The sequence below is a fragment of the Barbus barbus genome (assembly GCF_936440315.1).
Source record: "Barbus barbus genome assembly, chromosome: 44".
NCBI lineage: Eukaryota > Metazoa > Chordata > Actinopteri > Cypriniformes > Cyprinidae > Barbus > Barbus barbus.
Genome location: NC_136722.1, coordinates 24,583,205 through 24,609,602, shown reverse-complemented (window position 1 = coordinate 24,609,602; position 26,398 = coordinate 24,583,205). Strand labels below are relative to the sequence as shown.

Sequence of the window (26,398 nt, the reverse complement as noted above, 5' to 3'; positions counted from 1 at the left end):
CCTAAAGGTGAATAAATTGTCAGCTAATTTTTATTTGAGTGAACTATTCCTTTAAGTGGGTTTATGCTTAAAACAAAACAAAAATGAAAAATGAGCTTGTTTTTCCTTAGAATTCATTAAAATTTTTGGATGGGAATTTTGTCTTGTATTAAGCATGAACTTAAGTTCATTTTTATCCTTTTTTTTTTTTTTAGAAAACAATACTTGTCATTTTGCATCTCAAGTGGGTCAAATTAATCTTGATTTAAGAATGTTTAGATATTTGTACTGGAAAACAATTAAAAGACAGAGGAAGAAAAACATTATTACAGTGCATCGTTATATATTTAACCAACATAACTGCAACCAGTGATGACAAACAGATGTCAGCCTGGTAAATTCTTGCTTATTGGTTGGAAATTGTAATTATGATGAGACTTGGTTGGAATAAAACTGACATCTCAAGCTATTTCATATTTCACTCTTTTTCACTTCTCAACAAATACAGGAAGCTTTTAGCGCTAGTGCCAAACAATAAAGAGCAAAGGAAGCGCATTATGTGTGTAATTGATGCTTTGTGTGTATTTTATCATTCTTGTGGTGCCACAGGGAATTATGGGAAATAGTGTGGTCGCGAAAGCCTGTCGCCTCATAAAGCGGCTAAATGAGTGTTCTAGGAAGCTTTATGGCTGTTTTCATCAACAATACACAATGCATTCAAACAAAAATTAAACAACATTCACAATGGCAGTTTAATTACAATCAATCTATCAGATTCTTTAATTGGCACACCCTCCACTTGAAGAAAATCCACAGTTTCCACACTGGTGCCGTTCATTTGAGCCCGTCTAGTAAATCCCATCATAATGTCATGACTTGAAAGCTGCATAAGTCAGACAGACGATCTCTTCAGAGCCCACAAAAATTTGTTATTGAAACGTTATTTCATTTTTAGAACAAATTTTGCAGCATTGTTTACAAAGCCCAAGAGCGTATCGGTAAATATCAATCTGCATGAAATGGCTCCATAATGCCATACGATAAAAAATGCGACCCCTCTAAGTGAAGTCCCAGAGATTCAATTAGCTAATGAGATCAATCGCAGTGATGAATGACTAAATACTGACGAGAAGCAGCCTGATGAAATTAGGTATGTAGGAAAGCAGCGTACATTACAATGAGGGTGGCACCATCTCATTACAGCCTGCTCATTATAGCATGAAAACATCATGTTTTGGTTATGAACGTATCATTGACATAATGGAAATACTGCATACCCTTCAGAGATGACCATTAAACATCATGAATAATTCATGTGTGTCAACATGATGGTTACTTCACCCAAAAATACACACACACCCTCAAGTTGCTCCAAACTCATATCATATTCTTTCTTTTCTCTGTGGAATATAAAAGGAGACGTTCGTCTGAACTTCTGTTTTTCATACAGTAAATTTATACTTGGAGAAAAAAGCACAACAAAAGCAGTTTGCAAGTCATCTGAAGTCATATAATAGCTTTATTTTATGAATTGGCTTGATTTTAATTGTTCTCCTGCATTATCAGTGAAAAACAGCTTAAATTTTAGTCTGTTTCTCACAAAAGGTTTCTTTAACTGACTTTTTTCTACCAAATAATGTTTCAGCTATGAAGTAATACTTGTGTCTCTAAGTAGATGTATGCCCACCCTGATTTATTAAATAAATGATTTGTAAGCCTAAATGCCTAAGTAATCACCGTGTCTACTCTGAAAATTGAAGTGAATTCGATCATTTTAGTTGGCTTTATTCTACAGTACTTCAATTTATCTGTTTATTTTTGAAAATAAAATATATTTTATATGGTAAATAGTCTAAGAATGTATATATATACAGTGCTCTCAATAATGATTGGAACAGTAAAGACAAAATTGCTCTGTTGGCTGTGGAGTCAAGACATTTGCAAATATGATTAAAAGATGAATATGAGACAAAACTACAGAATGTCACATTTTATTATTAGCCGTTTCAACACATACATGTTTTACCAAATATAAAGATCAGCACTTTTAGAGTTCATCCCTCTATCTGATGTGAGCATAAGTATTGGGACAGTTGAACATAAGGCAGATATAAAAGATTAAAAGCTATTATTTAGTTGCAGATCCCTTGCACACAATCACAGCAGTGAGTCTGTGACCCATAGACATCACCAGACTCTTGCTCTCATCCTTTGAAATACTTCCCCCAGCTTTTAATGCAGCCAATCCCAATTGTTGCTTGTTTTGGGGAGTTTCTGCCTTTCCTCTCCTCTCCAGCTGCTGAAATTCATGTTCAATCAGATTTAAATCTGGAGACTGACTTGGGCAATCTAAGACTTTCCATTTCTTTGCTCTTATAAACTCCTTGACTGAACTGGCAGGGTGTTTTGGGTCATTGTCCTGATGCAATATGAAGCACTTCCCAATGAATCTGGTGGCATTTTCTTGAATATTGGTAGGCAAGATGGTTTTGTACCCTTCCAAATTCATTCTGCTACTGTCATCATACATTAAGTCATCAGTAAAGTTGAGAGGGCCTGTTCCAGAGACAGCCATGCATGCCCATGCCATGACACCACCTCCACCATGCTTTACAGATGAGGCTGTATGCTTGGGATCATTGCAGTTCCCTTTTTTTCTCCACATTTTTGTTTTCCCATCACTTAGATAAAGGTTCACCTTTGTCTCATCGGTCCATAAACACAGTTCCAAAACTCTTCTGGCTCACCTTTGTGCTTTTTTGCAAACTCTAATCTTGCCTTTCTATTTTTGGTGCTGGTCAGAGGTTTGCATCTTGCTGTGTAGCATCTGTAATTCTGTGTCAAAGTCTCCTGAGGACAGTAGATTGTCAGAGTATCACCCCAGCTTTCTGGAAGTTGTTGCTGATTTTACAGACACGTCTTTTAGGGTTCATTTTCACAGCTTTTATGATTTGTCTGTCATCAACTACTGTTGTTTTCTCAGCCGATCAGGTCGTTGTTGGTTGCTGGTGGTTTCCAAACTCTTGATTTCTCCATGCCCTTTGTTTTTGCTAGAGCTCTAACTGACTTCCTCTTTTCTTTTAGCATCAAAATTGCTTGCTTTTCTCTCAAAGTCAGCTCCCTCATCTTCATCCTGGTCTGTGTGTGTCATCATCGAATGCAAGATTCAGAATACAGAAGTAATGGATATAACTGATACGACACATTCCCTGCTTTTAATATCTGAAGAATTAATGCAACAGGACACAGCTGATCACTTAGAAAGACCTGCGAGGAAACTGCTCCAATACTTGAACTTCTTAGCTGGTAAAACATCTATGTGTTGAATCACCCAATAATAAAATGTGACATTCTGTCTCATAGTCATCTTTTAATCATATTTGTAAATGTCTTGACACCACAGCCAACAGAGCAATTTTGTCTTTACTGCTCCAATACTTTTGGAGGGCTCTGTATATGACTTTATGTGTATATATTTTTTATATGTACAGTATATACTGAAACATTACTGTTTAGAAAAAATGTAAAAAGATCAAGAAAGCTATATGGGTAAAACAAATAGGCAAAATTGAGTATTAAGTAAATTAATACAATTTATTAAAAGTAAATTTAGCTTTAAAAAAAACCCTCACTTTTACATTTTTTACACCTCATTTTTCACATTTAATAATTCACAATAATTTTGTCCCGCAATGATTTATTAAATAAATGATGTAATCATTATAGAACTTTTATTTGTAAGCATTAATGCATAATGTTCATCATTAAGATTCATCATTAAGCATCTACTCATCTAGTTGAACTGAATTTTATAAAATTAGTTGCTCTAATTTTTAGTAGTTCAATGTATCCATTTATTTTTGGAAGATAGAAAAATATTTTGCATAGTAAATAAGAATGTATGTATATGACTATGTGTACATATTTTTCTTTTTTTCTTCTTATTGCAACAGTGTAATAAAATGTTTTTTAACAGCTATAAACACTTGAAAAATAATGCACATTTTTAAGGGTGTTTTTGGTCCTTTCTGGAGCTTGAAAGTATAAATCACCATCCTCTTTTCTTGTATGGAATCAGAAGCTCAGATATTCTGCCTAATATCATTTGTTTTTGTCAAAAGCAAACCCTTCTCTTGGGCCATTTGTCCACATAAACTGGCATGCGTTAACACCGCATCGATCTTTCCAAAACAAAGCGGAGAGGAGATTCATCCTCTGATGTCAGAGACACAGAACGTTGTTTGAGGCCGTTTCCTCTGGCATTACCCACCCTGGCAGCTGGTGCACTCGCAGCTGTGAATGACGGGCAGAACGACAGGCTCGATGTCTCCGCTGGCGCACTGCAGGCTGAGGAATCGCACCGGGTTCTGCGGGTCCAGCCTGTAGCTGCAGCAGTCACAGAACGCCTGCAGATACGGCTCCTGAGAGATACAGACGGATGCGTTATCAGAGGCCAGAGCAGACAGGAAAAGAGCCAAACCCACGGATAACAATCCAAATTGTCTTCACGCTACATTTGCTAAAATGCCAATGGCCTGCTCTCATTGATGGAGCGGAATGGTGGGATCATTTAGAGCGCTCTCTCTCTGAGCCCATTAGGAGACGCAGAAGGAGAGGGCAGATGTGATGACAAAAGAGGGAAAAGAGAGGTGCGAGTTTGCTGTTAAAGCTGGAGCGTGGCGACCGGGCAGACTGGTTTCCATGGCAACCTGACAGAAGTTTCCAGTTCAAACACATTTTAAAATAGTTGCAGCAAACATTCACACTGATGAAACATTTAAATCAAGAACAAAGAACACACGCCAGGCTCAATTTGGCGCATTAGTGCTGTTAGAAATCAGTGACTGATTGTTATGTACAGCGTGAAAAGCCATCAGACATGATGGGGATTCATTTGGGAGTTTATTATAGTATGAATCTGACCAAATACTGATACTTAACAATCTGGATGAACTGTTATATTATTTACTGTAATACAAGGTCAATACTGTTAACCATAAAACATATTATGGGTGCATTATATATCCATCTTGACCAATATTAACATTGATCTTAGATCATAAATGGTATATCAAGGAATATTATTTAAAAATAAATAATATAAACAGTAATTTTATAAGTAATAATCAGTTATCCATCTTTTCTACTGAAATAGCAAGACAATAAATAAATAATTTTGATACCTCTTTTTTGTACAGCATGTAAAATAGATTTTTTTTTTCATTGTATGCTCTATCTATCTATCTATCTATCTATCTATCTATCTATCTATCTATCTATCTATCTATCTATCTATCTATCTATCTATCTATCTATCTATCTATCTATCTATCTATCTATCTATCATATATTGTTGTCACTCTCTCTCAATGTATAGATTAATACATCCAAGATGAATTGAGGCATCATATTTATTTAGCGTTATTTCAGTAGAAAATATAACTGTTTATTAAGTATAAATCTAAAAACAAAAGTATAAAAATGCAATGCAATATTCCCTGATATCATTTAGTACACCACTGATCTATAATATGCTTTATGGTTAACAGTATTAATCTAACAATGTAATTAATATAACGGTGTATTGTTATTGACCATACATTTATGCTACCAATATATAGCAGACTTTCCACATTGATGCATTTATAACACATAATGCATCCAAAATCTATAAGAAGAATAATTCGTAAGTAGATAAAAATCTACACTGATGCATAAAATGAGCATACGTTAATAACCTGTGCACTTCACAGTTCATGGTGAACGACACGCACCTCCAGAATGACATCGGCCCGGGACAAACAGCGCCCTCTGCAGAAGCTGACCTCCACGTTGTCCAGGTGACAGTCGCCCTTGGTGATGTTCCTGACCTCAGTGTAACGACGGCACTCGGCAACCGGATCCTCTGGAGACGAGAAAGTGATGTTCACAGGAGAAAATAGGACAGAAGAAGAGAGAGAGAGAGAGACAGAGACCGCGATTAACAGAAGAACATACAGAAGAATTACAATCAAAAGAATCACATTTGATTAAATGAAGGATCTCTTAGAAACTCAAGACAATTGAGAGAGTAATCTTTCTTTGTTGTTTCATTCAAATATAATAACTTGCTTCATCTCAGAAACCACTTACATCCTATTTTTCAACCACCTGTCATTTCCATCACTTTTCACCATCCAACTGATTCCTGACGGATAAAATCAAATCTCCCTCACTAAATATCCAGTTTCCCTCAGAAAAACATCATATTACAGGAGTAAAATCGGTTAAATAGCATTTCATGTTGACTTTAATGAACACTTATCATACAACAAAATTCAAACATCATAATATTATAATTATAATATAAATTATATATAATAGTATTATATTATTCATAGTATAATAATAATTATTATTAATATTATTATTATTATTATTGTAATAACATTTAGATACAACATTTGATTTTAATAATGTATTAGTAATGTTTTCTATTACCAGTCACATAACTATATGACAGAATAGCACCATAGAGTTTTATTTTATTTGACTTCAAGAAGTTGGAAAGCATTTCTTCCTGCATTTTAAAATTGATAATCCTATTTATGTTTCCATTCTAACTAACCATGCGTGATTACATGGCTAGAAGTATTTTATTATTCGCATTCAGTGATGATTTATAATATTCCCTCTTGCATTTGAATGTGGTTGTTCCTCCTCTCCAGTGCACTGCATGAACGTGTCAGCATTTTTATATCGCACAAATTACCTGAACGGATCCTTTCAGTGGAGAAGAACTTACACCGTCCTGCAATCTCTGGAATGTAGTTACACGGCTGGATCTGGAGTCGGGCTGTAGTTTGACTAGCTAAAGCTCCAGTGTGCTTAATGATGTGTACTACACCAATCGTCTGTGGCACATGAGAAGTGCTGACAAACATCAGCGAACGACTGCAGGCTCACTCTTCCCTATTAGTGGGATACTGTGTGGCTCTTACCTGGAAACTCTCTGCGGCACACGGGACAGCAGCTCTCCGCTTCCAGCACCTTCACTTCACCCTGGAAAACAGAGCAGGAATGAAAGCGTATCAGAGGTGCAGGTGGCTGAGAATAGCTCTCCGGTGAGATGGACGGATGCTGACAGTACAGACGAGCATCAAGCTGTGTCAGCCTCCATACGACTGCCGCCGGCCCACAGGGGCTCAGACATTTACACTGAAAATATGGAGTAAAACTGAGAAGCGACAGGCAATGTATGACATGTCTTGGTCTGTTTGGCTTGTTATTCAAATATATACACACAATGCATATGAGCAGATGACATTTACATTGGAATATGATTATTCAATGTGAACTACGGTGTGTCAAACTATACATTTATACATCATGCAAAAGTACCTGTCAACTAAGTCTATTAGGGATTTTTAAAAAGTCTGTTTAAGACTAAACCAAACCAACCAGCTATATGAGGTCGGGTTATTTTCAATAAATATAAACGAATAAAAATGTAAAGTTAAATTACAAACTACAACTGAAATAAAAATTTAAAAAAGTAATTAATATATATATATATATATATATATAAAATATAAAATGAATGAATTTAAATAAAATAAAAAATAAAAATTTTTATCTAGTTGACAAAGTAACATTTCTCATTTTCATTTAGGTTAACTTGATGTACTAAAATAACTAAACTAAAACTGGACTTAAAACGATACTTAAACTTTATAGACATTAAAAAATGTACAAAAGCACAAAAAAAATTACTAAAACTATCAAATTGAAATGAAAAAAGAAAATACAGAAATAAAACCTCATTTTACACTACAATATTGTCTCAATGATACTAAAATAACAGTTCTATGAGGTGAATTGCAACATTACAAACCCTGATATGAATCAAAAAACTATTTAAACATCCGATAAAGAAACAAAGGCACAAGACAGCTTAGTGAGGGAAACAACTACAATATAATTAACTAACAATCAAATTAAGAGCGATGGCGAAATATAGACCTATTAATTTAAAGTTGTTGATTATATCTATAAAAATAATATAATTTAAGTTTATATGCACACACCATTGATTAACAACCTCTGAACTCACGGTAAATCTGTCTTTAAAAGTTATCACTAAAAAGTTGTATTTAACAGGTTTTATTTTGTTTTAATTAACACATGTCCCTTGACATCATCAAGTTGGAAAGCATTTGATTTGAACTAGCTGTGTATGCTTATATAGTTAGCAGTATTTTTTTTATTAATTATTATTATTTATTTGCAATTTGTGTTGCTTGTTTTCAGCTCTCCAGCATTGGAGTGCAATTGTTACTCCTAAACTTTCCAGTGCACTGCATGATTTGAGAGTTTTCACAGTTTCAACACATCAGCATTTTTATATCTCACAATATCTGACTGTTTGCAACTTTGAAAACTCTTTTTATGATATTTCTGGAATTCAGTTTAGTGCAGCCACAGGCAGAGAAATGAAACACTATGAAAGTCCAGTCTGTGTTTATTTCAGTCTGTAATTATTAGTTTGGAGTTATTATAAGAGGAACACTCCTTCAGTGAGGTGTGACATTTACTTGTGCCAGCGGCAGAAATGCAAATTGGGTAATTTGATTTGGACTGAATGAAGAAGAACAAATCGTCTGGGAACCAGAGGGAGTATTTATAGTTTTTCTTTGAACAGATCTCCTCCCAGTGATCCGCAGGAGCCCAGAGGAGACTTTAGGTTCCTCTGAGACGCTGCAGAAGCTTCCTTAAGGGTGCTGAGCTTCTGAAACGTCCAGGCGTCACTCCAGAGCCATGTGGGACATTATCCCTGACTGGAGCGGTTGCCTGGACAACGGGTCGGTCTATTTCCAGCATCTGGTCCTCTAACGGCCTCCTGCTCTCTTACTGGGCTCATTACTGATGCAAGGCTATTCACCGGTTATTTGGCCGACGCATGTCAAACCGAACAGCAGCGGATGTCTAGTGGAGAATATACTGGAGACATGTCAAATCTTTCTGTGTGTGAGGTGAAGCAAAGCGAATATGAAAGACAAACGACATATTTCTTACCTCAGAGCAGTGAAGGGGAGGACAGTTTGATTGACAGTGTTTCTGGCCATTGATACAGCGACATGACTGACAGCCATCCACCCACTCGGACCCCGGCTGTGACACACAAAACACAGCGCACAATTCATTCATATTTACATTTATGTGCTTGGACAGACACCTCCTACTAAAATAAGTTCTAGATAATATTTTGTACCTGTGTTTTGTATTTAATAATGTATTAATAGTAGTATCATAATTGTGTATTATATCCACAATAGTGTATATGTATATTAAAATATATCAAAAATGAATTAAAAATACATATATATTGAAGTCAAATATATTTTTACATATTTATATAATATGTATAATATTATATATATGTGACCCTGGAGCACAAAACCAGTCTTAAGTCGCTGGGGAATATTTGTAGCAATAGCCAACAATACATTGTATGGGTCAAAATTATTGATTTTTCTTTTATGCCAAAAATCATTAGGATATTAAATAAAGATCATGTTCCATGAAGATATTTAGTAAATTTCCTACCGTAAATATATCAAAACTTTATTTTTGATTAGTAATATGCATTACTAAGAACTTCATTTGAACAACTTTAAAGGAGATTTTCTCAATATTTAGATTTTTTTGCTCCCTCAGATTCCAGATTTTCAAATAGTTGCATCTTAGCCAAATATTATCCTTTCCTAACAAACCATACATCAATGGAAATATTATTTATTCAGCTTTCAGATGATGTATAAATCTCAATTTCAGAAAATTGACCATTATGACCATTTCGATTAATACTTTTATTCATCAAGGACGCATTAAATTGATGTGACAGTAAAGACATTTATAACGTTACAAAAGATTTCTGTTTCAAATAAATGCTGTTCTTTTTTAACTTTCTATTCATCTGTGAATCCTGAAAAATAAAATGTATCACAGTTTCCACAAAAATATTGTGCAGCACAGCTGTTTTCAACATTGATAATAATCAGAAATGTGTCTTGAGCAGTAAATCAGTATATTAGAATGATTTCTGAAGATCATGTGACTCTGAAGACTGCAGTAATGATGCTGAAAATACAGCTGCAGATCACAGACATAAATTATAGTTTAATACATAATGTTTCAGTTTTTGATCGAATAAATGCAAGAACAACTTTTTTTGCAAGAGCAATAATTTTTAACCAATATTAGTTATCATTAGTAAATTATATTTTTAGTTCTTTTTAGAATTTAGAATTAAAAAAAAAAAAAAATTGTTTGTTTTTCTTATAATAGCATTGGTCAATCATTCATAATAAGACCAGGAACATGAATTAATAAAGTAAATAGGTATATTTAAGTTAAGAATCAAATACTACAACAGGTTCTTTTGAATGGAGAGTGTGTAAATATTGATCTGCAGTTAATATAGTATTGTGCACTTTATACCATCCATCCATGTTGTGGTGATGGCATTTTTCCAGCCACAGGAAGTTACATCGTCCGTCTCATTCAACCAAACGCTCTTCAAACAGAAACTCTTAAACGGGCGCCACTGTAGTTCAATTAGACAACCTCATAAGGCCTTTCAACGGTTTTTTCATTATTGATGATGGCAATTATCTTTTTTTCTACAAATACCCTGAGTGCTAATCCATCAGACTCGTTAATGACATTCCTTATTAGAATAAATAAACAAAGTAAGCAGCACAGCAATTACAGGCTAAAGCACAGCAGTGTGACGGGTGATTGTGTGTTTGTGTACCTCTCGAAGCGTCCCGTCTTCCTCTTCACACTGACACAGTGCTGGAATCAAACACCCGCCCTCCAGGCTCCGATAGCGGCCCTCCTCACACACACAGCCCTCTGTGGCCCCAAGACCCGTGCAGTTGAGCGGTTCAGGGGCGTACAGGTCCAAACACCCCCTCTCACACACTCGCCCCAATCCGGACTCACTCCAGAGCCAACGCTCACCCTCTGGACACTCTGTATGAACATTAGTTCATGACCAATGGACTTTAGGGAAGGGCACATGCTATATTTAATTTAAACTCTGTTTTCTTTTCTTTCTTTTTTTTAAAATAAACAGAACAGTTACAGTTGCATAAATAAAAAAAATAATTATTATTAAAAATAATTGATAAATCCATTCATTATTATTAAAACAAATTAATAAATATAAAATATAAAACAAATAAGTATATTATTATTAGTAGTAGTAGTAATAATTATTATTAAGCAAATAAATACATTCATATTATTAAAACAAATAAATAAAAATATTAACATTATTTAATTAATAATTATATATATAAAAGTATAAATTATTATTATTATTATTATTATTATGCTGCCAAATAAAAAATGTATGCATTGTTTGTTTTAATTTATTATAACAATTAAAATAAATAAAAATCATATTAAAATAACAACAACTACTAATAATAATAATCAATTAATGAATAATAATAATCATCATCATCATAATAAAATTAATAATAATAAATCAATAAAATAACATACAGTGCAATTACACTTCAAGGTACTTCTAGGAATACACTACTGGCATACTGTATTTAAATTAACTTGAACAAAAATGCTACACCCCAGTGTGTTTTCGGTCTGAACACCTCACAAACCCTCAGCACTGTGTTTCTCACCACATTCGGGGCCCCTGCAGACTCGTGATGTGTGTGAGGGCCCCTCACACTCCCGTCCTCCGTACTGCCGCTGGCGCCGTATTGTCCGGCTGGAGAACTGCTGTCCAGATCCGCAGGACGCTGAGCAAGAGCTCCACGCTGACCAGCTGCTCCACTCACAGTCCACTGAATGAAAACACACAGCATTCAGACACTCTGCTGCTTTCACTTCCGTTCATAAACACAGATAAGAGTTCATTGCTCTTTAAGTTTGTCTTAGATGTTTTAAAAATGGCTCTTAAGTAAATAGTTGCCGTACAGTAAGAATATGAAGCTATAAAAATAATGTTTGTGGGGCCCATTGTGTCTCTGTTGTGAGTGTATGAGGTCACATGACTCACCATCACATGACTCATTAGTGCAGGTAAAGATCCCACCTTCACAGACACTGTAATTAAACACACACACAAAAGACTAAAATCAGACGTAAATATACTGTGACGAGTCGGCTGCCTCCCCCCTGTCCATCATCACCACCCCGTCCCTTATTCGCCGCCCTTCACCAGGCTCCCGACGGGAGTGGGTGTGTGAGAGAGAGGAGGGGCGCTGAAACAGCCAGGGCTGGCGGCGTGTGATGAGGCGCACCTGACGTGAATGGAGCCTCATCACCGCCGCCGTTTAAACTCCGAGCGCGCCTCTCCTCGGGAGACCGGTCTCTTCCCCGTGCATGCACGCTGGTGTCCTCGTGGGTCCAGGAAAGGGAGCGTAGAGGGAACTACCTGCCGCCGCCAGAGACGCGAGCGGCCGGACCCGCAGTCCGGCCGACACTGCACCCGCGATACGGCCGTCGGGCAAGGACGCCGGGCCGTGGAATCCCGTCGAGCACCCGGGGATGAAGGAGTTGGACGAAGCCGCCACAGAAGCCGCCGTCACCCGCGCCCCGGGACCTCCAGACGGGAGCGCGTGCGGCCGCCGGACTCCGCCCCTTACCTGGACCCTTCCCTCCTGAACACTGCCCTCCTTCACGAGCCCCGCAGCACAACGAGGACACCAGATCCCTGTTTATTTTGGACACTTTTCCCCCTTTGGACACTTTATTTTAAATATTGTTTAATAAAAACCTCTCCGAGGCTTGACGCCACGCCCACTGTGTCTGTCGTTGGCTCCTCCCGCCACAGTGGTGGAGAATGCGGGCAGGCGGAGCCTAGACAGCGCAGTTGGGCAACATCTGATGACGTCATCCCCTCTCGCTCGCATAAAGCCGTAGAGCCCGTATGGGGACGGAGGAAGGACGGGGACAGCCTCCCAGCCACCAATGGGGTAAGTGACATTCTGTCTATTTGTCATCATTACCCCGTGGTTGGTTGAGGCTGTCAACTAAAACCCGCTTTCTCTGTCCCGGCTCCGGCGCGGTGCGAGAGGGAGCGTTGCCCGGAGAGGAATCCCTGCCCCGCCCACTCCGACCGCTGGAGCCTGGTTGAGGAAGGTAGCACTCCTGCGTGGGCGGCGACCCTCGGACGGGGATGTCGCTTGGGGGGGGGAATGTGACGAGTCGGCTGCCTCCCCCCTGTCCATCATCACCACCCCGTCCCTTATTCGCCGCCCTTCACCAGGCTCCCGACGGGAGTGGGTGTGTGAGAGAGAGGAGGGGCGCTGAAACAGCCAGGGCTGGCGGCGTGTGATGAGGCGCACCTGACGTGAATGGAGCCTCATCACCGCCGCCGTTTAAACTCCGAGCGCGCCTCTCCTCGGGAGACCGGTCTCTTCCCCGTGCATGCACGCTGGTGTCCTCGTGGGTCCAGGAAAGGGAGCGTAGAGGGAACTACCTGCCGCCGCCAGAGACGCGAGCGGCCGGACCCGCAGTCCGGCCGACACTGCACCCGCGATACGGCCGTCGGGCAAGGACGCCGGGCCGTGGAATCCCGTCGAGCACCCGGGGATGAAGGAGTTGGACGAAGCCGCCACAGAAGCCGCCGTCACCCGCGCCCCGGGACCTCCAGACGGGAGCGCGTGCGGCCGCCGGACTCCGCCCCTTACCTGGACCCTTCCCTCCTGAACACTGCCCTCCTTCACGAGCCCCGCAGCACAACGAGGACACCAGATCCCTGTTTATTTTGGACACTTTTCCCCCTTTGGACACTTTATTTTAAATATTGTTTAATAAAAACCTCTCCGAGGCTTGACGCCACGCCCACTGTGTCTGTCGTTGGCTCCTCCCGCCACAATACACAACTATTAGTCTTTCCAAGCTTGATGTTACAGCTTTCTCAAGACAAAAACATGTCCACCCCCACATCAGCATAAATTATACAAACATCTAAATATATTTAGCATGAATAAATAAATAAATAAATAAGCCTAATTTAGAGCATTATACAATTCTTGACAATTAAACAATCAAAAAAAAAAAAAAAGATTTATTGCATAAAAAACAATGATATAAGTTGGAAAACTTATTACTGTTATGCAAAAAAAGAGATATATCATTTAGTTTATAGAGTATTTATACATTATGGTAGATGATATACTACCTTATTATAGTTCACTTCTATTACCTCTTTACCATTCAGTAATGACAATCAGTTTTGTGAATAATGGTAAAAAAATTAATAAATAAGAAAAATGTCCAGATGCATTTTGTTAATGATAATTTAATTATTATAAAATGCTTCAAAATAGGTTTAATTTTCTTAATTTCTTAATAAAAAAATTATTATTTTTTATATAATTTAATTTTTAATTTTTTTATTTTGATTTATGAGCATGTATATGAACCAAATAAGAACATATTTTCATGTAATCCATGCACTTTACTTCAAAATGTCTAATTCTGAATTGTTATTCTTGTCTATTATATTGTCAGCTGTTCCATCCAGAGCATCAGATTCTTTCAACAATGACAGAGTGACTTTCTGAACATCTTGCCGATATTTTGTCCAAAGAGAGGATGTGGATTTCACTTGACGACACTGAGACGCTCTTAGAAAAGCCTGATTGAGTTCCATGTGTCACTGAATATCAATCCAATAACCACAGCAGCTATTTCTGTTAAAGATCATTTACACGTGAAACACAAACCATGCACAGAATGAATGTGAAGTACCATGAGTTGCAGGAGTCTGGAATGATGGTCCCAGCAGGAACTTCCTGTTCCTGGAGGTCCAGGGTGAGGTTGTGGGACACCGACAGGAGCGAGACCACAGAGCAAGGACACCGAGATTGAGGAACGCAGCTTCCGTTCAGCATCACCTGCAGATGGATGATATGATTAATAACGTCCTCATATTCATGCGGGACTCGTACAACCATCTGTGTCCAAATTACACTTCCAAAAATACAGAGCCATCAGGAGCAGACGTGAATGCGGTACACTCCTCAAATCACACTGTTTACTGCAGTCTAGAAAAATAAACAAACTAGATTTATATGTTTTCAGAAGACAATGGGCTGGGTTTGCCTGTGCAGACGCCACCGTGTTGCTAGGGAGCTGTGGGTGGTTGCCAGGGTGTTGCTATGGAGGAGAGGACGTTGGTATGTGGTTGTTAAGGTCTTCTGGAAATTTGCAAGGACGTTGCTATGGGGTTGCTAGGGTGTTCTAGGAAGCTGCCAGGCTGTTGCTGTAGAGTTGCTAGGCAGGTCTAGGCAAGAACATTGCTATGGGGTTGCTAGGGTGTTCTAGGAAGCTGCCAGGCTGTTGCTGTAGAGTTGCTAGGCAGGTCTAGGCAAGAACATTGCTATGGGGTTGCTAGGGTGTTGTGGGAATCTGCTAGGGCTTTGCTAGGGTGTTTATAGTCTCAGCCTCAGACGTCACACCGGCTAAATGTCTGATGCATATTGCACACAAAAGTGGAAACAATTCAGGAGTGTCGAAGTCGTCGTCGGATTGGTTAGATTATACAGGATTTTCGGGAGACGTGTGTGCCGCATTCTTTAACGTTCCGCCTGGAAACAAAGATCCTGTGGCGACAAAACCCCTCACAAAAGAAGAAAGTCGTTGTGTTTTCAGCTGTGACGACAAACGCTTATCAGGATCAAATAAACGCTGGATTTTCAAAAGTATGTGAAATATTTAAAGTTCACGGCATAGAATCTTTAAAATACATCTGAGAGTTTTACACACCAGTCTGTTATTATGGCGATATTTCCACGCCCCGAAACGTGACGCTGAACGAAACTAACTGTGATTGGTTGTTTGACATGTCGGTCAAACAGCTTCATGAGCGGGCCTTGGCCAATAAAACCTGCCATAGATTCCAGACCTTCAGCCGTCAGTCTAGAGTGAGATTAGGGTGTTTAAGGAAGCTGCTATGATGTTGCTATGGAGGTTTATGCTAGAACGTCGCTATGGGGTTGTTGGTGTCTTCTGAGAATTTGCTAAAACGTTGCAATGGGGTTGCTAGGGTGTTTTAGGAAGCTGCCAATGTGTTGCTATAGAGTCGCTATGGAAGTCATCTATGAAGTTTTTACGACATTGTTATAGGGTTGCTAGGGTGATTCCATGGGATTGCTATGGTGATGCTATAGTGTTTCCAGGGTGTTTTAGGAAGCTGCTAGGATGTTGTTATGGTATCGCTAGGGTGTTCAACATATTTTTAGCAAGCTACTTTCTGGTTTCAACAGTGTTGTTAGGCAGTTTCTAGGGTGTTGCTATGTGGTTTGTAGAGTGTTGCTAGGTGCTTTCCAGGCTGTTCTGTGTGGTTTCTAAGGGTGTTGTGCGTGGTTTCTAGAGTGTTACTAAGTGGTTTCTGTGCGTGGTTTCTAGAGTGTTGCTAGGTGGTTTCTAGGGTATTGCTAGGCAATTTCTAGTGTGTTGCTATGTCGTTTCTAAGGTATTGCTAGTCAGCTTCTAGGGTGTTGTGTGGGATTTCAAGGTTACTAGGCAATTTTGAGGGAGTTCTGTGCAGTTTCTAGGGTGCTGCTAGGCAATTCCTAGGGTGTTGTGTGTTGTTTCTAGGGTGTTGCTATGTGGTTTGTAGAGCGTTTCTAGGAAATTGCTAAGGTGTTCTGTATGGTTTTTAGGGTGCCGCTAGGCCATTTCTAGGGTGTAGTGTGTGGTTTCTAGGGTGTTGCTAGGTGGTTTCTAGGGTGCTGTGTGTGGTAACAAAAACAGATTGGCTCACGGCTCCAGGTGGGCAGCTGCACCCAGGACTGCAGGTCAGCGGCACACACTGATTTTGGGGCCACAGATCCTCACAGCTGTATGGACAGGATCCTGCACACGAGCTGAACACCTGACCAGCAGGACAATCTGATACAGAGCAAACCAAACCACAGTTACACACAGCATCCCAACTAGCATTCCATTTAAACAGAAAACATAATTATTTGTGGCTGAACTACAGTAGTTTAAACACACATGATTTGTTGGTGCCAGTTTGATGGAGCGACTGCAGGCCTTTTAAGTTATGGGGCTGCTGAAGTTCATTAACAGTACCCAAATGAGTCAAGCTGCTTAAACGACTCTGGAGGGGAATCTGTTTAAGACACACTTCATTCCTCCCGAAAGCTTATCGCACTGTTTTAAATGAGTCTATCAACTCAAACTCTGTTCTGTCTTATCATCTAAAAAACAATTAATGAACAGTCTGCATGGCCGTCACACACTGCATGATTTAGTTTAACTCCTAACAGATTCTTCTCCACATTCTCGGATGCTTTAATGCAAATCAGTGCCAATTTTTATATTTTGTGCATGCTTGTCTCGGACTGAAATTAGCATAAAATTGCACACAAGAGGACCAGTAAATTGCTGAAGCTGTAATGTAGCTAAATGGAGGGTAAATAATTTCTGTAAGAGCATGTCTGCATGTGTTAGAAAACACACACACACACACACACCTGCTTATATATATATATATATATATATGTGTGTGTGTGTATAACATTTTACTTTTTCCATTGTGCCATTATTTAAATGTCAGTTAAGCACATTTGCAAACAATGACTATGTCATTTGTAAACTATATGCACAATAGTATGCATAATTCGTTGTACTAAGAAAATCTGATTTAAAAAGGAAATTAAATTAATGTCCTGAAATGATGATTTTTAAGCAGAATGAAAAAAGCATTTATTTGCATCCCAGCAATATGATTTTGTAAAGTAAATATGATTTATTTATTTACAGAAATGAATCAGAATAGTCATAAAATAAGCTTCACAATCTTAATGCCAAATATAATTTCTTGTTTTCCTTGTGATTTTCTTTGTGAAGCAACACATACACACAGCCTGAGTCATGAACATGTGCTGCCATGTTTTATGACAATATAAATTGATATGACAGATGCTTTACAGGTATTATATGACCGTTTGAAGGGTTTTATAGGTGCACTATAACACATCATAAGTGTTTTTGTCCTTCTATGAAGTGTGTTTGAGTTTGTGTTTATCTGTCAGGCTTGTACTTCAGCTGGTTTTGTGTTTACGGATGTGTTTGCTGTACCAGGCAGGCAGCTGTTGGTGTTGCATGCGGTGTGTTGTTCCAGGGGTCCGGGGCAGTTTAGACCCCCAGGCTCTGGCTCCTGTAGGACTGTCTTCCTGCGCAGTGACACTCCTCCACCACAGGAGGCGCTGCAGTCAGTCCAGACTGACCACTCGCTCACCACACAGCCGGCTAACAGATCGACAAAATCATAAATATAATCTACACTTTACAAGATACAAGTCCATTAGAATACATGTCAAGTACAAACGTCTAATCCTGAATATCATACAATGACGTTAAAGTCTTTTTTTTATAATTTTCAAAAATAAAAACCAAACAAATTGTTTTCCACAAAAACTTTTTTTGTTGTTGTTTATTGAAAATGTATCTGTTGCTGTTAATTTGATTTTTGAAAAGAACAATCACAAAAATAAATAAATAAATAAAATAAAAAAGCAAAATATCATGCTATTTATACAATAAAGCTACTTATATTTTATATTGTGAGTTAAAATAGGTGCCAAAGTCTTGTTTTCTATATTTGTTAACATTTTAATATTTCTATAAAATATCAAATAGTAACTATATATAAACTAAAATTTTAATTAAATATGTATTAATTTACATATTGTATGTATTCATTTGTATTATTAATATATGTATTAATTTGAATTAAATATGTATTAATTTACATATTGTATGTATTCATTTGTATTATTAATATACGTATCAATTTGAATTAAATATGTATTAATTTACATATTGTATGTATTCATTTGTATTATTAATATACGTATCAATTTGAATTAAATATGTATTAATTCACATATTTAAATTTAAATATGTAGATTAATGCTGCCCTATTCTGTTGGCTGACCTGGACAGGGCGGCAGTGAGCAGCTTTCACTCTGGATGGTGTCGGCGCAGGTCGGTCCTCCGGTCGTGTGTTTGCAGGAGCGTCTGCGTGTCCTCTGTCCCGTCCCACATGACACCGAACACTCACTCCACGATCCCCACGGACCGTAGACCAGACACACGTGATCCGTACACACCAGAGAGCCATTTACACACACACTGCAGAGACAGAGGTTTGTGTCAAATGTGATGTTTTTGTGTATATGTATTCATGTAGATATGCAAGTACTTGTTGTAGAGCCACACTATAAAAACAACTTCACAAATGCAGTAAAACCCGCTAAAATCTGACTTGTGAGAACATTCTGTGGTCCACACTAAGGTTATTACTGGTATAGATAAATAAATAAGTAACATTTTACTACTTTTACTACTTTTTTCAGTTAGTTTTCAAGGCATCCTTTCTCATTTTCTTTTATAGTTCTTGAAGTACAAAAATAACTAATACTGAAATATAAATGAATAAGAACTAAATAGACATTTTAAAAACAAAAGACAAAAACACATAACTAAACCACAAAAACTTTGAGATGAAAACAAAAAATGTTAAAGTCAATTTTTTTAATATTAATAAAAATCTATAATGGTATATCAATGATACAAATAAAGTTGGTCCAAACTAGTAAAAATGGGATAATAATAATAATAATAAATAATGTCTTAAATATTTATATGCATTTGTGCAGTTCTGTTGATGTTTAAAAAAATAATAATATTTTTTTTTATTTCAGAATATTTCATAATATTTCAGAAATAATACACATACACATTAAATAAAAAAACTGATTGCAATTATGTTATTATAAATCATAAGTAAAAAAACTAACTTAAATAAAAATGAATAAGAATAAAAAATTGACATATTTAGACATAAGAATAAAAATAGACATATTAAAACAACACACAACAAAATCACTAAAACTTTTAAATGAAAAAAAATAAATGAAAATATTAATAAAAACTATAATATTATATAAATTATACTAAAATAATACTTGTTAGATTAGATCGCAATAATAAACGTCAAATAAAGTGCCAACTGTATGTGTGCTTTTGTGCAATTCTGTTAATATTTAATGTTTCTTTACCTTCAGGACAATATTTCAGAAAAACGTCCCCAGACGTTAACAGAATCTGACAAACCCTCCCATCTGGGACGTCCTTTAAGGTAAACCGGATCCATGAATAAATGAGTTGCTCTCACCAGGTATTGCAGCTGACGGTGACGTTCTCTCCGGGTCGGATCTCCAGCGTCCCGTTCTCCAGCGGAAGCCCACAGCGACACTCGTCCAGCTGCACACACCCTCCGTCCTGCAAGAGCCGGCCGTCTGGACAGCGGCAGCCTGCGGCACACAAACACACTCATAACACACCCGCTTCATGTGTGTGTTACAGCAGAGGTCAAAGAAACGCTGATACCTGGATGACAGGTGCCCTGCAGACACTGGACGTGATCCCACAGGTCAGCGCAGCTGCGGGGACACTGATTGGCACAGGAGTCCTCATAGACCCGCCCCCTGTCCTCACAATGTTCACCTATATCAATTAAAGACAATATATAAAAACTACATGAACTATATGCAGGTGCACACTGAATCAGTTTATAATTACAAATTATAGTTACTGACTATACTTCAATAATATTTATATGATGTCTATAAGTATATGTGTGTACCGGGACAGAGGCCAGTGTTGCAGCTCTGAGACTGCGTCTGTAGGTTCCTGCAGTGTGGTCCGGGGTCAGAGGTCAGAGGTCGGCGTTCTCTCTGCCGGTATCCTCCGCTGCAGGGATCTTTACACACACTCCAGCTGCTCCATGAGCTCCAGTGACACACATCTGAGCAGAGACACACAAGATGACACGGCAATAAACATTCCCTGGACCAGACCTTTCATATTTTAGTTTACTATTAGTATAGTATTATACTTTTTATTGATATTTTGAATTAGCTTTTATTTTGTATATTTTCAGTTTTTGTAATTTTGCTATGGGCTTTTGTCAATTTTGTCATTATTATTATAATTTTTTTGTATTTCTTTTTTTTAAATATATATTGCTATTCAGATTATTTCAGTTTAAGTCCAGTTTATGTTTTTATTTATTTTCAGTTAGATGCCAAGGCAACTTTTTTTGCTTATTCTATTTTATTAAATAACAAATATGTTTTCAATAGTTTTAGTTAATTTTTTTGAGAAACTCTTTTTATAATTTTTTAAACAATGCTATTCATGTCAATTTATTTTCAATTCATTTCAGTTTTAGTTTTCATTTTTATTTATTTCCAGTTAGTAATTTTAGTGCTTTAACATTTTGTTTTCCAGTTAGTTGCCAAGTCGACTCTAATTTTCTAATTTTTGTTTCTTCAAATTTATTGTTTGTTTTATTTCTCCTTAAGATTAACAATTAACAAAAAAAAATTGGTAACATTTTATATTTTAGCTTACAATTATTTTGAGTAATTTTGTTATGTGCTTTTGTCATATTACTATTATTATTATTATTTAAATATAACTTTTCAGGTTTAATTTATTTTTATTTCAATTTTAGTTTTAAAAGCTTTTAAGTGCTTTCGTCATTTTAATTACTTTTTTTTATTTTTTTTATATTACTATTCAGGTTAAATTTATTTTTATTTCAGTTTTAGTTTTAGATCAGTTTTAGGGTTTTAGTTTTTTATTATTATTATTTATTTTTATGCTTCAACAAACCATTTCAGTTATTTGCCAAGGTGACCCTAGTTTTCTCATTTCTGTTCAGTTTTTGGATTTATTTTATTTCAGTTTAATTTCAATTTTAAAAAAAAGTTTTTAATAGATTTTAAGTTAATGATTACAAACATCTATCACGTCAAGTAAGTAATATCCATAAGCCGAGTTAAGTCATTGTGTTGTTGATGGTGTTTTAATATCAGTGTGGGTCGTCGGGTTCAGGACCCCCGACCCGGATCCGCTGCCCTTTGGCTTCTGCTTTGATGACAGTCAGACATTTGAGAGTCCGATAGAGGAAGTGTTTGATGATGATGTGTTACTATGGTAACCGTCCGTGGGCGACCCACCGGTGCAGATGTCAGACTGCAGGCAGATTCGCTCTTCCTCCAGCTCTTCATCACACTCTCCCTCTCTCCCGCTGACCGGCAGACCGGAGTCCACATCCAGACAGGCCCTGAAGCGCCGCTGGAGCGACACCAGACCCGAAGCGTTCCCGCCGGAGGATGCTGGGATACATGGAGAGCAGGAGGTCCATTCTGACCACTCGCTGACCATCACTGAGAGACAGACGGCATTTATTCAGGAACAGGCAGAAAAGCATTATTAGATTTCAGATGATCTGATCTGCGTCTAAAATAAGAAATAATAGATACTCTAAATATGGTTTTACGGGTAAAAATAGAAGCATTATACCTTCACATTCCCGTAAATCACACTGCAGAGAGCCGTCATGACAAAGACTGAAACACACACACACACACACACAAATAAAACACAAGATTTATACATTCTCTGAAGAAAATATGAGCATTGGTTGCTATATACATATGTGGAAGTATATAAGAGGAGATTGTTGTGTGTGTATATGTGGTGGACCTATATACAGTTTCAAATATTTATATATGGATATAAAATGGGAAATATATCAGAACATGCATATATATTAGGACATTATTATTTTGAAGTTTATACTAGTTAAAAAAAAACTAACTATTTATAAATTATTTTTTACATGTGATCACATTTAGATTTTTAGAAATTAATACATATCTCTGAATATATTTGTCATTTTATATGATATATTATAATAAATTAAAAAACATAATTTACTTCGAAATTGTATAAACAATTAGAGTAAATGTTTATAAAAAAAAAATTCAAAAATATTTTCAGAAATAAATTAATTTCAATAAATAAATAAATGTGTGTATATAAAGCTGTAATATATATCTGGAGCAAAATCAACACCACACACTGAACTTTAACACATAGTGCTAGATGTTTTATTACATCACTAGGAGCACTAGTTAGAGATAATTGAGTAAACACCACTAATCTGAATGCTGAATACTTGAGTTATCAAAGGCACATCATGATAACACCGTGATCTCGCTCTCAGTGTGAAGAGCATCAGTGTCTCACCATGTTCTGCAGCCTACGGTCAGCAGCGCACCCTGCGGGACAAGGACAGCCACAGGTCCTTCTGAGCCCTGATGGAGGAGATGGACACACCCGCACTGATCCGGACGAACACATGATCCGTTCTGCTGCAGGAGACCCTGAAACACACAACACAGCAACTCTGAGGCTTCACCTTCATCACTGAATTTAACTTTTAAAAAAAATTAATGAATGAATGGATGAATAAATAAATAAATAAATAAACAATTACAATAATAATAATAATAATCATTATTATATTTGTATATTTACTATTTTTTATTTAAATATTTATTTTGTATTTATTATTTATTTTATTTATTATTTATAATTTTTTAATTAATTAAATGTATTTATTTTTTGCTTTTTCCTGTTTTGGGAAATTCTGGTGACACTTTACAATGAAAAAAATTATTTTATTAACTAACATTAATGCAGATTAATAAATGCTGTAAAAATATATATTGCACATTAGCATTCTAATATTAACAAATGAGACCTTACTGTAAAGAGTTACTTTGTGAATTAATGTGAAATGTTTAATATAAACCGTGCAAACCTCTGGACAGAAGCAGCCGGGTGTGCAGTTCTGGGATGAACACGAGTGCGTTTGACCCAACAGATCACAGTGTTTCTCACATGGAGATCCACATTCAGAGAACAGGAAGGGTTTCTCACAATCTGACAGACACACAGATCAATGTAAGAGTGAATTCAGGTACAAAATGAACAAACAAACAGCACAACCTCTGAAATACTAATCATTTATTCTGTTTGCACAAAACATGCAATTACCATGAAAACCTCTGGGGAATTATTCTTGTGTCATGCAAATCTCACTTTTAAGTGTGCATGTTGTGCACTGTATATTATATGCATGGTGTTCTTGTAGTGTCTGTGGTGTAAAAGGGTAGTCTGATATGGTAGTCACTCAGTAAAGTACTGTGGTATTAGACAGTGATCACCTGTGCAGTTGTCAGGTTTGCAGGGCCGGCTCTGTCTCTCCAGATCAGTGCAGTGCTGCCCACCGCTGGCTGAGATGAGCGGCGCACGAAACCGCTGCTGATACTGAGACACACAGGAGCAGTTGCTCCACGCGCTCCATTCAGACATGGGACAGCCTGAACATGGGGAACAGATGCACACAGGGAAAAAAACACATTTTAACTTGTTTTTAGGAATAAATGCTATATAAATCAGGCGAATGATATATGAACTAACTCCTCTGTAAAAACCTTCAAATATAGATATAAATAAAACTGTAAAGTTTGGTGTATGTAAGTCTTGCATGCATCTTGCCTTAAAAGTCAAATATCATTGATAAAACATAAATATTAATTAAAATATATATTAAATATAAATAATATAAATTAAATATATAAATTCTCCTCTTGCTTGCTTCCTAATCCAGCTGTCTAATAAATCTGGTATTATATGTTATTGATGAACTGGTTTCTGCTTTATTTTGGTTTACCTGGACAAGGTCTCTTATAACACAGTTGTGTCTCCTCTGCGTCCCTCTGGACGTCCTGAGGACACGCGTGATCTCCTGTCTCCTCACACACACACTGACGGCGTCTGGAGATCACGCCTGCACCACAGCTGCGCGAACAGGACGACCACGGGGACCAGGGGCAAAGGTCATCTGCAGGAAACAGAAGTCAACCGAGAAACATTGATGACCTGCATTCACAACACACCATGTGACTGTCTTTATTATAAAACACATTAACATAACACTAATAATTAAAAATGTTAAAGTTCTAGTTAATCACATAAAAGGACATCTTAGATAGACAAATGTAAATTAAAAACGGGATAAGGTCTATTCAAGTACCAAGACAAGGTGCAGCGTGACAGCCCCGGGTGTCTCTCTCAGGTCCAGTGCAGTCGGTGCCGTTGTTTCGTGGTGGAGGGTTGATACAGGCGCGGGTGCGGATCTGTTTACCTTTCCCACACGTCACGGGACAGTCTGACCACACGGACCACGGGGTCCATCCACCGTCCACTAATACAGCATAAAATCACCAACAAATCATTCATAACATCAACTGACTCTGAGCCGATTTATGTGGAAATAAATTAATATTCTTAGTTCCTACAAGCCCATTTGATTTCTATGACACTTCCTGTTGTTTATAATCACAGTGATTTTTTTAACAGAGATTGTAATATATAGCTGATTAAACATATAATACATTTCCACAACTTTTTAAAATTTTAGTGTTATTTTCTATTACCTTTCTAGGCCTGAAAATGTATAAATTATAAATTATATTTTTACATTTTAAATGTATTTATATTTAAATGAATTTATATTAGTATTTATATTAAATATATATATATTATATTTATGTTATTGTTAACTAAAACTTTTAAAGTTACTTTTGGTAGTTGAAATCAGGCTGAAATAAAAGAAAACAAATATAAGAATCAATTTAAATGAAAATTGAAAAATGTTGCCTTGGCAACTAAATGAAATAAAATGAGTTTAAGTACTACAAATACTAAAACTAAAACTGAATAAAAATAAATTAAAGAAAAAAAAGGATAAAAGTGCTTAACAAAATTACCAAAACATAAACTAACATTTTAATTAAAACTGACAATAAGAAGAAAAGCAGATTAAAAATAATAGTTATGACTATAATAGTACATAAACAATACTAAAATAACACTGAGTTCAATTTCTAAATGAAAAAATTAACTTAAAATACATTAAAACATTTTATAATAATATAAAAATGTATTATTATATCAAATAAATACAGATGATCACACACACATATATTCCATACAATAAATTCTCATAAATGAAAAATGATGCATACAAATAAAAATAAATGAGTAAAACTATGATGTATTTGACCTGTAAATGTTTATAAAATTACAGGCAGGACATACACACCTCGACAGTCTATATCTTGGCAATAGTCTCCTTCAGGGATGCAGGTGCTGAAAACACACAGAAAAGATTTTGAATAAACATTTTACCTCTGAAACCCCTAAAAAGTCTTTTTGAAATAGTTCTCAGTGTCTCTCACCATTGTTTACATTCTCCTTCTAACCACGTGTCTCCGACAGTCAGTTCCTGCTCATCATGGACACACAGCGGGGGACACATGCCGAGGTCACATGGTTTGTGCTGGACTTCCTCGAACTGGCAGTTTGCACCGTCACCGTCAGGAACCAGAGATCTGGAAAACAGAAAAACATATTCACAAAATCCTGCATTAATGGAGCCTCCATACCGACTGCT

At 37.0% G+C, this 26,398-nt stretch overlaps 1 protein-coding gene across 1 annotated transcript in view; it reads right to left on the bottom strand.

Annotated features, from left to right (window-relative positions):
- Window positions 1–4,241: 4,241 nt before the first annotated feature.
- sspo (SCO-spondin) overlaps window positions 4,242–26,398 on the bottom strand; it is a gene marked incomplete at both ends in the record, with an annotated part of 85,763 nt that continues 63,606 nt past the window's right edge. The window contains 22 exons of the mRNA XM_079407188.1: window positions 4,242–4,400; window positions 5,754–5,884; window positions 6,960–7,020; window positions 9,034–9,129; window positions 10,775–10,995; window positions 11,615–11,834; window positions 14,727–14,897; window positions 16,769–16,896; window positions 18,094–18,264; window positions 18,953–19,149; window positions 20,195–20,333; window positions 20,410–20,526; window positions 20,666–20,827; window positions 22,020–22,256; window positions 22,393–22,439; window positions 23,122–23,258; window positions 23,699–23,820; window positions 24,105–24,260; window positions 24,614–24,784; window positions 24,977–25,147; window positions 26,048–26,094; window positions 26,184–26,336. Of these exons, the coding sequence (XP_079263314.1) occupies window positions 4,242–4,400; window positions 5,754–5,884; window positions 6,960–7,020; window positions 9,034–9,129; window positions 10,775–10,995; window positions 11,615–11,834; window positions 14,727–14,897; window positions 16,769–16,896; window positions 18,094–18,264; window positions 18,953–19,149; window positions 20,195–20,333; window positions 20,410–20,526; window positions 20,666–20,827; window positions 22,020–22,256; window positions 22,393–22,439; window positions 23,122–23,258; window positions 23,699–23,820; window positions 24,105–24,260; window positions 24,614–24,784; window positions 24,977–25,147; window positions 26,048–26,094; window positions 26,184–26,336 (3,214 nt within the window). The remainder of the gene's footprint in view (window positions 4,401–5,753; window positions 5,885–6,959; window positions 7,021–9,033; window positions 9,130–10,774; window positions 10,996–11,614; window positions 11,835–14,726; window positions 14,898–16,768; window positions 16,897–18,093; window positions 18,265–18,952; window positions 19,150–20,194; window positions 20,334–20,409; window positions 20,527–20,665; window positions 20,828–22,019; window positions 22,257–22,392; window positions 22,440–23,121; window positions 23,259–23,698; window positions 23,821–24,104; window positions 24,261–24,613; window positions 24,785–24,976; window positions 25,148–26,047; window positions 26,095–26,183; window positions 26,337–26,398) is intronic.